The sequence below is a fragment of the Diplotaxodon limnothrissa genome, linkage group LG2 (assembly GCF_057381915.1).
Source record: "Diplotaxodon limnothrissa isolate DT_005_m linkage group LG2, D_limnothrissa_male_GT1.1, whole genome shotgun sequence".
Classification (NCBI taxonomy): domain Eukaryota; kingdom Metazoa; phylum Chordata; class Actinopteri; order Cichliformes; family Cichlidae; genus Diplotaxodon; species Diplotaxodon limnothrissa.
The window spans coordinates 27,515,112-27,526,966 of record NC_140597.1 but is presented as its reverse complement, the minus strand read 5'-3'; the positions used below and the strand labels follow the sequence as shown (position 1 = coordinate 27,526,966).

Here is an 11,855-nt window from a genome sequence, read left to right as displayed (position 1 = left end):
TTCAAGCTGATTGGAAGGCAACAGTAACCTGAATAACTGTTTGGTACAACCAAGGTATGCAGAAGAGCATCTCTGAATGCAGATCAGAAGACCACATCTGCTCTAGTCTCTGAGGAATGTTTCCAGCACCATATGTGCGACAAATAATTAAGGTAGCTCTAAAGTCAGTGCTAATATTATGACCACGTTTGGGTTATTTACAGATATTTTAAATCTTTTAAGCATAATTTTTTATACATATCATGCTTAACTTGGCTAGCACAATTCTCTGAGAGGTGACTTTATAAAGTGTATAATTTACACTATTACACTACACATAACACCTGAAGGTCTTCTTAGGAGGATTTTATTCTGTTGAGTGTTTTAAGGTGGACTTGGGCCTAACTCAAGTCATTAACAACGAATTTCCACACTGAGTTTGTCAATATAACCTTATAGGTTAGCACACCAGGAAACTCAAACACAAGATATGGTGCTTTATCTTAAATATGACACCAGGTTCAAATGTGACATTTTATTAGAATATAATAATAACAGTATGGGGGATACATTTGAAGCCGAGCTCACCAAATGAGCAAGAAAACAATTTACATTTATCAGCAATTTGCTTCAACACAATTTTAGTAGTGTTAAAGAAGTCCAGCCTGCTTACTGGTAACAAGCCGATTCAACTTTGCTGTTCCACACTGTCAGCAAGAAGCGAAAATAATCATTTTTTGTGAGTGATTCACAGTTTTTAAACAGCAATAAATAATGCTGACATTTACATATGTGTCTGAAGAATGTTAAAGACCCAATACATTATTCAGTTCATTTAAAGAAGTCCAGAGTCTGCTGCGATTCCACACACTGAATGGACAATGGCAGAGATGTGGGATCGATCCATTTCACTGCTTGGGTTTCAGAGCCGTGGCAAAAACACCAACAATAATGGCAACTACAGTGAAGCCTTGAGCAAAGATGCGTCCCCTCATCAAGAGCTGGGACTGTCTGGTTTTCCCTTGATGGAAGGCACGGAGACCATAAATCAGCGCTCCCGCTGTTCCCAAACAACCTGGAAAATAAAGAAATTATAGCTTATAAACCCAGTTTATTAGGACAGTTAACTGGATCCACAGACAAGGAAAAACTCATGGCTGAATAGTGTAACTAATATCAAGTAGAATGGGGTGATGGAGATATAAAAGCTGCACTTTCCTTTGGCACAGACACTTTTTAGTTATCAGGGTGGCTGCAGTCAACGGTAAAATAAAAGGAGACTGTTCATTTCTAATGACAGCATTATTGCTACAGATGTCAACAACAGATGACCTCAGCGTAAACAGCTTCTAAATTAGAATCTTAAACGCTTCAGGGAACACAAAACAAGAATCAGCAATAATATCATAGGCATCAACGGACTATATGTATGATTTTGGGAGTAACAATGAAAGAAAACAGCACAGGCTATTTTAATAAAGCACTCGTGAAGCAACAGTAAGTAGTATATCAGATACAGAATTGCGTAAATAACTGTTGACAGATGAACAAGAATGTGAGATACAGTCCAATTATATCCCAAACATGTTTGTCCGGTTTTATATTATCCACTTAAAACGGCTTTTAATACGCTTTGATGTATTGAAGGTTTTATTGTGCAGACCACGAGTTACAAAATATATGAAGAATGACCACAATGACCTCCGGGGGTTGAGAGGACGCTGCCGCACAGCTGGAGGAGCAGCTCCGGGAATATTTCCGGTACCGAAAGCAGATCGTTGGGAAATATGTCATCGGTTACGTCGATCTAGCCACACACCTCTGCTGTGTTATCAGCTGATGTCGTGCCCACCACTCACCCAAGCCTTTATGTTTTATATTTAAGCGCTAACATAGTTGTGTGAAGTAGAGGACATAGCAGACCGCAGTTGTGACTTTACTGTGCAGCGCTTTTCTCCGCTTGTGTAACTCACCTATCGGGACGAATGGGTTCTCCTTGGTTTTCCTCGCAAACTTTTCCTTGAAAGTCTCATCTTTGACTTTAGGCAAAGGGTTGAAGCCTTCGATGTTTGGAGCCTGGGATAAATCAAACGGCACAGCTCTCTGCGGAGCTGCTCCGGGTGTTTGCTCTGCAACTCCGGGTGTTGCTGCTGCCGCCATGCTTACCTTGGGTATGACAACCAGGAAATCCCAAGAACTACATTTCCGGTTAAAATTTTCCACGGCTTCACAATAAAGGTCCAAATATTTTAAATTTAAAAAAAAAAAAAAAAAAGTCTACCTTGATTAGAGAGGAATGCCTTGGACAAATTCATCAATCTTTCACTTCAGAAATATAAAACAGAAATATAAATTAGACTAAACACTGACCACGGCCTCTTAGTGCAGATATTCAAGTATTTTAGTATACAAGTATTTAAAAGCATACCCAGCTGCAGCAATATTATGATCCAATATCTGATTGTGCGCAGTAAGTGCTTTTTCTTTAGATATAATTGCGCTTTTTCTTTTTACTTTAGAGTACACTTTATTGCAGCTTCTCAATGCACAACTTTCAACTCAAAGCTAAACTCTCCCCCCACCTATTTGCAGGTGTGTTAAATGTGCAGTTTTTTAACTTTAACAGAAATTAAAAAGTCAGATTTGTTTTAGAATAAAGTTCAGCGGATGTTAAATTCAATTTAGGTCATTTACTGTCCAGTGATGTAACTGGATACTTACCACAAACAATCAAGATTGAGGTTCTATATACACAGCAGGATGGTTCCATTTTGATAATTAAAATGTCATGACTTGTAATTACTTGAAATTGAATCCCATATTTAAAAAAAAAAAGTGGCCTAATAAATATTTGTAGCGACTGCTGGACGTTCTAATTTTCCTGAATGTGAGGTTTCACTTTCCAGTGGCACATTCCTTATGTGCTGTACAATGCATCAATGAAACAGCTACACATTAAATCTAAACGAATCTTCAGGTGCCACATTTTATTTTAAATCACAAATTGTTTGCTATAGGGAGGAAAGCTACGCGGTATATTGGGATTTTCACATAGCTCTCAATTTTTCACAAAATAAACCCCACTCTTACCACTGAGTGGCAGTATTGTACAACCTTCACTGATTCTCAAACATGAAATCACTTTTCCCCCTCAGTGAAGCACTTAGAATGAAATACTTTAATGTCTGCCTAAGAAATCATGCAGTCAGGAAGCTTGAGCCCAAAGAGGAATAAAAAAATCAAAATCTAGTGGATAAAAAAACAAAAAAAAAAACTTAACTGAAGACTCAGGAGTCATATGCATCAACAAAGATAAACAAAAAAGCTTCAGCACAAATATTTTTCAATCTTTTTATTGAATATTAAGGTAAATATTTCACATTAATACAGGCTACATAAAGTAGAGCCACTATACGACATGAAATTTACTCTCATTTTAACCCTTTTTAGTATGTAAACAATTATACATGTATTTACCACTCTAAAAGGTTCTGATTTCGCTCTTCAGGTAATCATCATCTAGTTCTGGGCCAAGTTTAAATAGCTACTTCATGTTGAGCCCCCCCCACCCCACCCCGCAGCCCAAGAACGGTGTACGCGGGTTTAAAGTCAAAAATCGCTAAACTACGCAGAGAATGGATCCTGTTGAACAGGTGATCGCGCGCGTGTGTGTGTTTGCATCATTGGGACACTGATAACAGCTCTGGCCCAATTTCCTCTTTCCTCGTTAGATAGGCACATCAAAGAATGGCGTCAAAGAGAACTTCCAATTCTTCAACCTTTACTCTGCATTTCAGGTCTCTACTAAAGTTTAAAAGTTTACGCGTTAATTTTTTCGTCGTCTTATTCGGTCGTGTCGGTCAGTTGGTATTACATGTTTGCACTGTGGGTCATGCTGTGTGTGTTTGATTGCTGTAGGATGCCGTCTAATTGACATGGTTCAGGTGCACATTGCCCACATGAGGTGCCCAGGTACCGGTCCACACCTGAAGGAGAGAGGAGAAAGGTCAGGGGGGTTATTAGTCAAATGCTGCTCCTTATAAAACGGCATAAATCTGCACAAGTGTCGCAAGTCTGATTTTAATAAAGGCCAACTTTACCTGCTGTTGTGGGTCAGAGTTATCTGCATTGTTTGGGACCACTTTAATGATGGGGCTCCATGCAGGGTCACCAGCGTGACCAGCGTGCAAACCATTGTACATCGGCCCCCCTGGGCCTTCTGCCATGGTAGGATGAGGGGGCAGCATGGTTCCTCCATACATAGACATTGGCATCCCCTGGACAAAATGGACACAGATAGCCGTTAAAACACAAGTACACAGACAAATGGGCATTGAAAGTCCGTCAGAGCTGTTACTCTGAGTTACCTTTGGGAAATCCATGTAACTGTTGGGCAAATGCTGCGGCTGGTGGTAGTTGTTAGCAGGGTTTGCGATGCCCGTGTCGTCCTGCTCCATGGGCTGGTGCTGAGAGAAGGCCGATTGCTCCGCGTGCATCTGCGGGTGCATCATGTGGCTGTTCATCAAGGGCTGGGACCAACCAGACATGGCCTCTGTACCAAAACAACACAAGGCGGTTTTATCGCTGGACGCCAAAGTTACTGAGAACCCATTTCTGTATATGGCTGTGTTCAACTCTCACACGGGCCCAATTTGCTCTTACCTGAACCACTGCCAACCCCGAATGACCAAATGCCTCCCTGTCCAACTGATGCCGTGTAGCTGGTTGTGAGCAGAGGTGGGTTTACAGACCCCGTCTGTCTGATCCTGGCCAACCGCTCTGTGCCGATGGGTGGGGGAACCTTCCGGTCCTGTTGCGAGGAGCTGCCTGGCTTAGGCTGAGGAGGTGAAGCAACCGCTGAGGTGGAAAGGGCAGAGGAGGACACCGTGGAGGGAGGTGGGACAGGAGATTCACCTGGTGGGAAAAGACAAAGCCTAGGTTAGAGCACTTCCAAATAATTTTTAAGAGACTGATTTGTTTTTGTTTTTAAACAAGCATGGAAAAATGCTATTAAACTCTCTAATATTAAATTAATGTTAAAGGGATTATAAAAGGGGTCAGGGGTACATTTAAGGCCTAAAATGTAAAAGAATTAAAGAGAAGCGGTCTGTGAGCCTGGTACCTGATGTGGATGCACTCCATGGGTGGGGGGAAAAGTGCTGTCTGCTGAATGAGGGTGTGCCAGCTGTATGACCAGGTAGAAAAACAGCACTGCCAGAGATCCCGGTGGCAAAGTTAGGCAACGCTAAGGACACAGACAATAGAAGGAGACTGTCAGCTTTACAGTACTAAATATAAATAAGACCTTACATGTCAACATAGATTCACCACATCCGGTTGCATGTGTACTGTAATCACCACCTTCTTTATTTCTCCTGAAATTATTCTGATAATTATTTTGATTATTAAACCCAAAGAACTGGAATTAAACAAAAATGCAGCCATACCGATGGGGCTGTTGACCATCCTCTGGGTGGTGGAACGGTAGCCAGGGGCTTTTGAGCTGTCTGGAGGAGGTGGGGGCATCATATTCTCCATCTGGCCCATGCTCATGTACGCTTGCTGAGCCGAGAAAGACTGCTCTGGGGGTGATCGAGTAGGCAAATGGCATGCACCCCACACTGGATTGTTTCCCACCTGCTAAGGCAAGCACAACTGATTACTATCACAATCCAGCTGAATGGTGCCCTTACCAAAGTAAATGCACGGTCAAGTAAAGTTGTAGTTGTGAAGATTTATTTACGCCTACCTGGTTGCTGTTATCAAAGATGCTGCTGAAACTGAAGAGACCTGTATGACCGAGGTTGGCGTGCATCTGCTGAGGCTTGCCTGCACTGGCGACATGCTGCATTTGAGAACCGTTCATCATTCCAAGATTACCAGAGACCTGAAGGGAGCCTGGGATCTGGGCTTGAGCTTGGGTCTGAGCTTGTGGAGGCAAACTTGTTGGCTGGGAAGTTGGGTTTTGGGTTTGTTTTGGGACTTCTTGGTGAGTGCTGAAGGGTACAAATACAGACTGTTGTTGCTGCTGTGTTTGCTGCTGCTGCTCAGAAAGGGAATAATAAGGCCCTGGTGGCTGCATACGATGGGAGACTCTGGGCGCAGGTGCTGAGAAGTGGGGTACTGTGTTGTTGGGGTGCACGACGTTGTGCGAGAAAACAGCAGCAGGTGCTGTGGGTAGGTGAGAACTGGGCTGTGGGTTGAGGTGAGGCTGTGGAACATCTGTGGATGGTACAGAGGAGGGAGGGGGAGGTAACTGCTGGCGGGGTTCTGGCTTTGGAGCTAAGGACATGGCAGGGGCTGCGAAACTCACAGAGTTGCCGCTCTCGCTGACAGCAGCGGGCTGGCTCTCTACGGGCAGAGACGACTTGTCTTTTCCAGCAGGGGGAGCAGCACTGGGCTCTGTTTTAACTGGCTGGATGGGGGGCTGTGAAATGGGTCCCACTGGCTGCTGAGGAGCATTTGCCGTAGTTGTAGTGGAACTGTGATGTGCGGGAGAGCCGGTGCCTCGTACTGTACTACTGCCACTGGAAGGCAACGAAACAGAAACGGGTGTGACACCGGCAGGCTTGGGGTCTGGGGCAAAGAGCTGTTTTCTGACAGAGGAAGGCGTAGCGACACTCTGTTGGGGATTATATGGAGTAGGGTTAGGCGTAAGAGGTGTAGCTATAGCAGCGGATGTGTTGGGAGCACTGGTGGTGGCGGTATTGGTGGTCGTGACTGGGACTCCTGAGCTTGCGGTGCTGCTGTGTTCACTGTGATTCGAGTTGGGTCTGGCCTGTGGTCCTGTGTTACTGGATCCTCCGCTGTGTTTGGGGGAGCTGTTAGCACTGCCGGGACTCACAGGGCGCACGGGGAAAGGTCCCCAGGTGCTAGCAGCAGGAGAGAAGGTGCCACCAAACTGCGCCATGGGTAGACGAGGGTGCCTGATCTGGTGCATGGTCTGAGCAGCCAGGAGCGCCAGCTGAGGGTGGGTGTATGCCAGGGACAGGGACACTGGGAAAGGCTGCCTGACGTTTGACGACAGCCCTTTCCCGATCTTTCCCCCAGCCTGAGAAGAGGATGAAGACGAGGATGAGGGAGGCTGGAACGAGACGCCTGTTGACGTGGGCAATGAGCTTAGAGCCTTTGGCCCAGTGGTTGAACCACTGGTGGCCCCCGTGGTACTGGGGAAGGAAGCTGAGGTCGTTTTCGAGCCCGGTGCTCTGATGTGAATCCGGGGAATCAGATCCTCAAGCTCTTTGGCCGGGTCCTGGATCAGAGCATTGATCAGCTGGACTGCATGCCTTGTAGACTCCGTGCCTCCTCTGAAACCAAACACCAGAATATGCTTATTCAAAAATATGTCCTTAAAAAAAAAAAAATCTGGCAAAAAAAAGGGTTTTAAAAATATGTCATTTATTATTTTGCCAAATAACTGCCCACCAACTGTAGCTCTAGGTTCTGCACCTCATACAAAACACCAAACCCAGAAAAGCTCAATACACAACATTAAGCTGCAAAACTACACCAAAGAGGAAGTAAAGTTTCTAGATGTGATTATTTTCCCTCTACACACTGAATATAGTATAGCTCGCCGCAATTTCGTAAGTCATTTTAATCACTCATTTTCATTTCAGCCTTAAGCATCCATGATGTGAATAAAGAGCAGTAAACCTATTAAAGAGGCTGACCCATACTTTCAAAATAGCATGGATGTTCATATGTAGCAATAGAGGCAAAGCTGTTTTGCAGGCTATGTAGAGGTATACAGGCAAGCTTTGCATACGTTCAATCCCAAAATATGCTTCTTGCCTTTATTCTGAAAAAACGCAATGTCTTGCAAAGACTCCTTATATGATATCTCACTCTTCCACCTCCGCTTTGTGAACTGGGAGTATCTTGAGGAAAATACTAGCAAAAGAAAATCTGCATATTTCGCACATTAAATGTCAGATCTGTATTTTGTCATGCCCCCCCCCCAAAAAAAATAAATAAATAAATAAATAAAAAGGCTTCATATACCAGTCCATCTGATATAATTTAGCTGTAATGGCTTTGTAGTCCAGCAGAGGGTGCTGCTTTTACCTTATAGTGATCATCCTCTCTCCATTCTTGTCCTTCTGCTTGTCCACGTCAATGTGAGCTCCTGTCACATCCTGGATGGCTGTTATGTTGCAGCCTCCTCGACCCATGATCCGAGACACAACGGACGCTGGTACAGAAAGCTTCTTTGATCTTCAAAAGAACACGTGAAATGATGATATTAATGTTTGTACTATAGCTGTCTCTTAATTCAATCAAAAAACATGCAATCATTGGCTTTGTGTGCAAGCAATGCCTTGCCTTAAGATGTATACATAATAATATAATAAAAGAAAAAAGTAAAATTTGACAATGGGGAGAACAAAAAAGTAAGTATTGCTATTGATAATTTGCACACGTCGAGTCAAACTCATAAACTGACCTTCTGACGACTTCCTTCCAACCTTCTTCTCTTTTCTGGCCTCTCTTTGGACTCGTGAGGCTGAGCTTACTGTTGGGTGAGGTGACAGGAAGAGCCATGGTCTTGAACGGGGAGGGCAGGGAGTTGGTGGTGGAGTCGCTTGCATCTGCAGCTCTGGAACCAGACAGACTGTTTGCTTACAGACATGATAGGACGCAACAAAGTAGTAGTTGTTATGTCTAAAGATCCAAAGTTACACACAAAAGTACATGTCAAACAACAAACGTGCCCGCTCGATCAGAGACTCACTTTTGCGTTGGTTTTGAGATGGAGACTGTGACTTTGTTTTCCACTTTGCCGTCACTCTGCGTCTGGGAACTGTGTCTCTTCTCTGGGCCGGACAGGAGGGCCTGGACTGCTCCTGAGGAGGGGGCAGAGGAAGAAGAGGACGACGAGGAAGAGGAGGAGGAGGTGCCGGAGGAGGTGAGGTCAGGGAGGTAGTTGAGTTCCTGACTCTTGCTCCCACTGCTGCTGCTCTCACTGGCACAGTCGGTGCTATCCAAGGGGTCAGAATCACTGTTGCCGCCTGCCACTCCCCCACCCCCACCCCGTGGCTCGCCGTGGATCTTGTTCTTGTCAGCTTTGTGCTGTGCTAGTGCAACCTGTTAAGAAATGCATACATTTGGTCATTTCCCCCTCTTCAATCTTTAGGATAAGCTGGAGATGAAAACAGGGCAGATTAAAAAGAGTAGTGCTCACCTGCGGATCTTGCAATATGATGGGTTCATTGGGCACCGAATCCTTGGTCTTGTTCTTTTTGTTCTTCCGATTGGTGCTTGGGGTAGTGGCCACACTCGCTCGCTTCTTACTAAAAGCTGTAGTGAAAGTGGTGGAGGTGGCAGATATACCAATGGTGGTGGTGGTAGTTGCACTCGGAGGTTCAATTGGAACCTCTGCTTCTGAGGAAGGCGAAGGGTAAAATTCAGGCATTAGGAAGAATCGGGCCACAAGATTCTAGTTAAAATGTATCCAAGTCATGAAAATACTTTTGAGTTAAAAGTTTCAATGAAACAATACCTTCAGCGGAATCCTCCTTCTGCTCCTGCATCTCAAATGTCTCCTCCTTGGTTTTCTGCCCCTCCTCTTCCTCCTGTTTCCTCTTCTGCTCCTCCTTCTTCTTCTTGCGTTTCTCCTTCCTCTTCTCACGCTTGGCAGCCAGAGCCTGCTTCTTGCTCTCCTCTCGAGACTGCAAGAGTCATAAAATCTCTTTTTATCTATGCCTTTTATTCAAAATGCTTTTACCTCCTAAAACACTATCACATGTGACTGAAATTACCTTCTCCAAGTCTAACTCCTTGAGGAGAATGGTAGCGTTCTTGTTGGCCTCGGCAGCCTGCTGGTCTTTAGCTTTGACAATGGTCTCCATGCACTGGTGACACTTCTTCAGCAGCTCCTGCAGGGTCACATTTGGAGTTTTAGCTCTGCATATTCCTCTAAAGGTTCTGTAGGTGACTACTGACTGAAATGCAAACAATACCTACCTTGTCAGCAATGGTGGCGATATATCTCATGCACTCAATATCTGACGGGAACTGGTTGACCTCCTTCACAAGATACTGCACCACCTTCACGTGACCCTGAAATTTTAAGTAAAGAATTAGTAACTGCAGTCGTCCTAAAGTGCAGCAGAACAAAGCAACGTTCTTAGGTCTTCTTCAACTGCGCACCTTACGAAAAGCAGCCATGAGCGGGGTGATCTTTCGGTTGTCAGCAGCATCTACATCAGCACTGGCGTGCACCAGGAGCTGGACCACGTCAAAATGACCACCATTCGCTGCCAGCCAGAGGGGAGTGTTCCCTTTCTTGTTTCGTACGTCAATATGCGCACCTCTGAAATAAGACAGAATTGTTGCCTTCATCAGTTAATGAAAGCCACCTTGCTAATGAGGTTAGAAGACAGAACACAATTTATGGCAAGCATCTGGTTTTTAAAAGCAAAAACAAGAAAGAAAAAAAAAAACAGAAAGAGCGTGGCTTAAAACATCTGCTTCACTAAGAAATAAACTTGCATTCAACCCAATTCCCTTAAATGATGAATCACAGTGAGATTTAACTCAAAACAGTCCTCACCTGTTGATGAGCAGCTCACAGAACTTGTAGTGGCCCTTGTCGGCAGCAATGGTGAGAGCAGTATCTCTGGATGAAGGAACAGGGGGAGCGTTGACATCGGCGCCTTTGTCCAGCAGCACTCGGCCCACCTCTGCATAACCTCCTGATGCTGCCTCCATCAGCGGGGTAAGACCAGTCTGTTTAAACCGATCAGTTATTAAGAAGGCCAAGAGGGTAACCCGAAAGGATAAAAATAGTGTTTGTATCGTCCAATAATTCATACATGACACGGAGTCAGTGGGAGAAGTTAGGGGGCTTAAGGTTGTATAATAAACAGGTTGTGTAGTCAGCACACACCATTATGTCAAGCTCTGTAAAAGGATGGATATAAGTATAATAAGTAAATCCTAGCTCAACCATGGTGAAGATAATTGGTGGGTCAACCAGTCCCAAAAAATTACTTCCCACCTTCTTTTGTAATTATTTTTTACTATTTTACAAACATCATAGGATAAGGAAAAGAAGAATTTAAGGATTTAACAAAAGAAACGTGTACTGGTGCCGGGACTGAGTCTGCTATGATGAAACTCAGGTCCTGAAATGGGACCAAAAACTCATCCCAAATAGTTTAATCAGTCTATTCTTATTGGATTGTTTAATCCATTTTACATACAAAGAAAAATGTCACTTCATTGCTCAGATTTTAAACAAACAGGAACATAAATGGTGAAATGCTTGTGATGGTTGATTTTTGTTCCATCTACTCCTAGTTCCTCAACTCTGCCTTTAGATCATCTGTAATTGAAGTAAAATATATATAGATGATTTCTTTTGTTGTCTCATTTCCATTCTTAAACCATGTTCATTTTGCTAAAGAAGGCAATGAAGGAAGCACTAAATAACTTCTCTTATTATTAAGCTAATTCAACCAGCTCTTATTAAGGTGTCCCTGCAGATACTTCACAGTGCACTCGACTCAGAAACCTCCCTGAGATATTTGACTTTCTGAATGTGGCAGCAGAGTCCTGCTATATGTGATCACGAGTCTTCACCTTAGCACGATGCTCTACGTTGGCCTTGCGATCTAGCAGCAGACTGACGACCTCAGCCCGCCCCTGAAAGCAGGCTAGGGTCAGAGCTGTGTTTCTGTTGGTCTCAATCTGGGCATTGATGTCTGAACCCATATCCAGCAACAGCTTCACTGCTGGCACATGACCGTTCATAGCTGCCAGCATCAAAGGAGAGATTCCCAGCTTACTGCCAGTCCTGAAAAGAGTGAAATAGAGTCTTTAGAAAAGAAGCGTAAAACAGAGAAAATGCTACATGTATGGTATCAGTTGTT

General features: G+C 44.1%; 2 protein-coding genes across 5 annotated transcripts in view; both read right to left on the bottom strand.

Moving 5' to 3' along the window:
- Positions 1 to 512: 512 nt before the first annotated feature.
- higd2a (HIG1 hypoxia inducible domain family, member 2A) lies at positions 513 to 2,149 on the bottom strand. Its single transcript, XM_085369614.1, has 2 exons — positions 1,953 to 2,149; positions 513 to 1,054 (listed from the first exon to the last, which is right to left on the bottom strand). The coding sequence occupies exons 1-2, from the start codon at positions 2,137 to 2,139 to the stop codon at positions 888 to 890; spliced, it is 354 nt and encodes a 117-aa protein (XP_085225740.1). The 5' UTR covers positions 2,140 to 2,149; the 3' UTR covers positions 513 to 887.
- Positions 2,150 to 3,578: 1,429 nt separating this feature from the next.
- The window catches only part of ankhd1 (ankyrin repeat and KH domain containing 1), a 32,570-nt gene continuing 24,293 nt past the window's right edge, over positions 3,579 to 11,855 (bottom strand). For 2 of the 4 annotated variants that reach the window (XM_085361834.1, XM_085361836.1), the window contains exons 23-39: positions 11,566 to 11,779; positions 10,535 to 10,710; positions 10,132 to 10,294; positions 9,946 to 10,041; positions 9,741 to 9,857; positions 9,482 to 9,650; positions 9,164 to 9,363; positions 8,714 to 9,066; positions 8,426 to 8,578; positions 8,047 to 8,196; positions 5,729 to 7,286; positions 5,427 to 5,619; positions 5,102 to 5,224; positions 4,642 to 4,893; positions 4,347 to 4,531; positions 4,080 to 4,256; positions 3,579 to 3,965 (exon numbers count right to left, since the gene is read on the bottom strand). In XM_085361834.1, the coding sequence (XP_085217960.1) occupies positions 3,906 to 3,965; positions 4,080 to 4,256; positions 4,347 to 4,531; positions 4,642 to 4,893; positions 5,102 to 5,224; positions 5,427 to 5,619; positions 5,729 to 7,286; positions 8,047 to 8,196; positions 8,426 to 8,578; positions 8,714 to 9,066; positions 9,164 to 9,363; positions 9,482 to 9,650; positions 9,741 to 9,857; positions 9,946 to 10,041; positions 10,132 to 10,294; positions 10,535 to 10,710; positions 11,566 to 11,779 (4,339 nt within the window). In that variant the 3' untranslated portion in view covers positions 3,579 to 3,905. The remainder of the gene's footprint in view (positions 3,966 to 4,079; positions 4,257 to 4,346; positions 4,532 to 4,641; positions 4,894 to 5,101; positions 5,225 to 5,426; positions 5,620 to 5,728; positions 7,287 to 8,046; positions 8,197 to 8,425; positions 8,579 to 8,713; positions 9,067 to 9,163; positions 9,364 to 9,481; positions 9,651 to 9,740; positions 9,858 to 9,945; positions 10,042 to 10,131; positions 10,295 to 10,534; positions 10,711 to 11,565; positions 11,780 to 11,855) is intronic. The other 2 variants (XM_085361835.1, XM_085361837.1) reach the window with 1 other exon arrangement.

Bases quoted from the DNA above. Each gene is read 5' to 3' on its own strand.
- higd2a (XM_085369614.1), bottom strand. From the start codon at position 2,139: ATGGCGGCAGCAGCAACACCCGGAGTTGCAGAGCAAACACCCGGAGCA. The intron at 1,055-1,952 runs GTGAGTTACACA...TTTATTTTCCAG, and splicing joins GAACCCATTCGTCCCGATAG to GTTGTTTGGGAACAGCGGGA.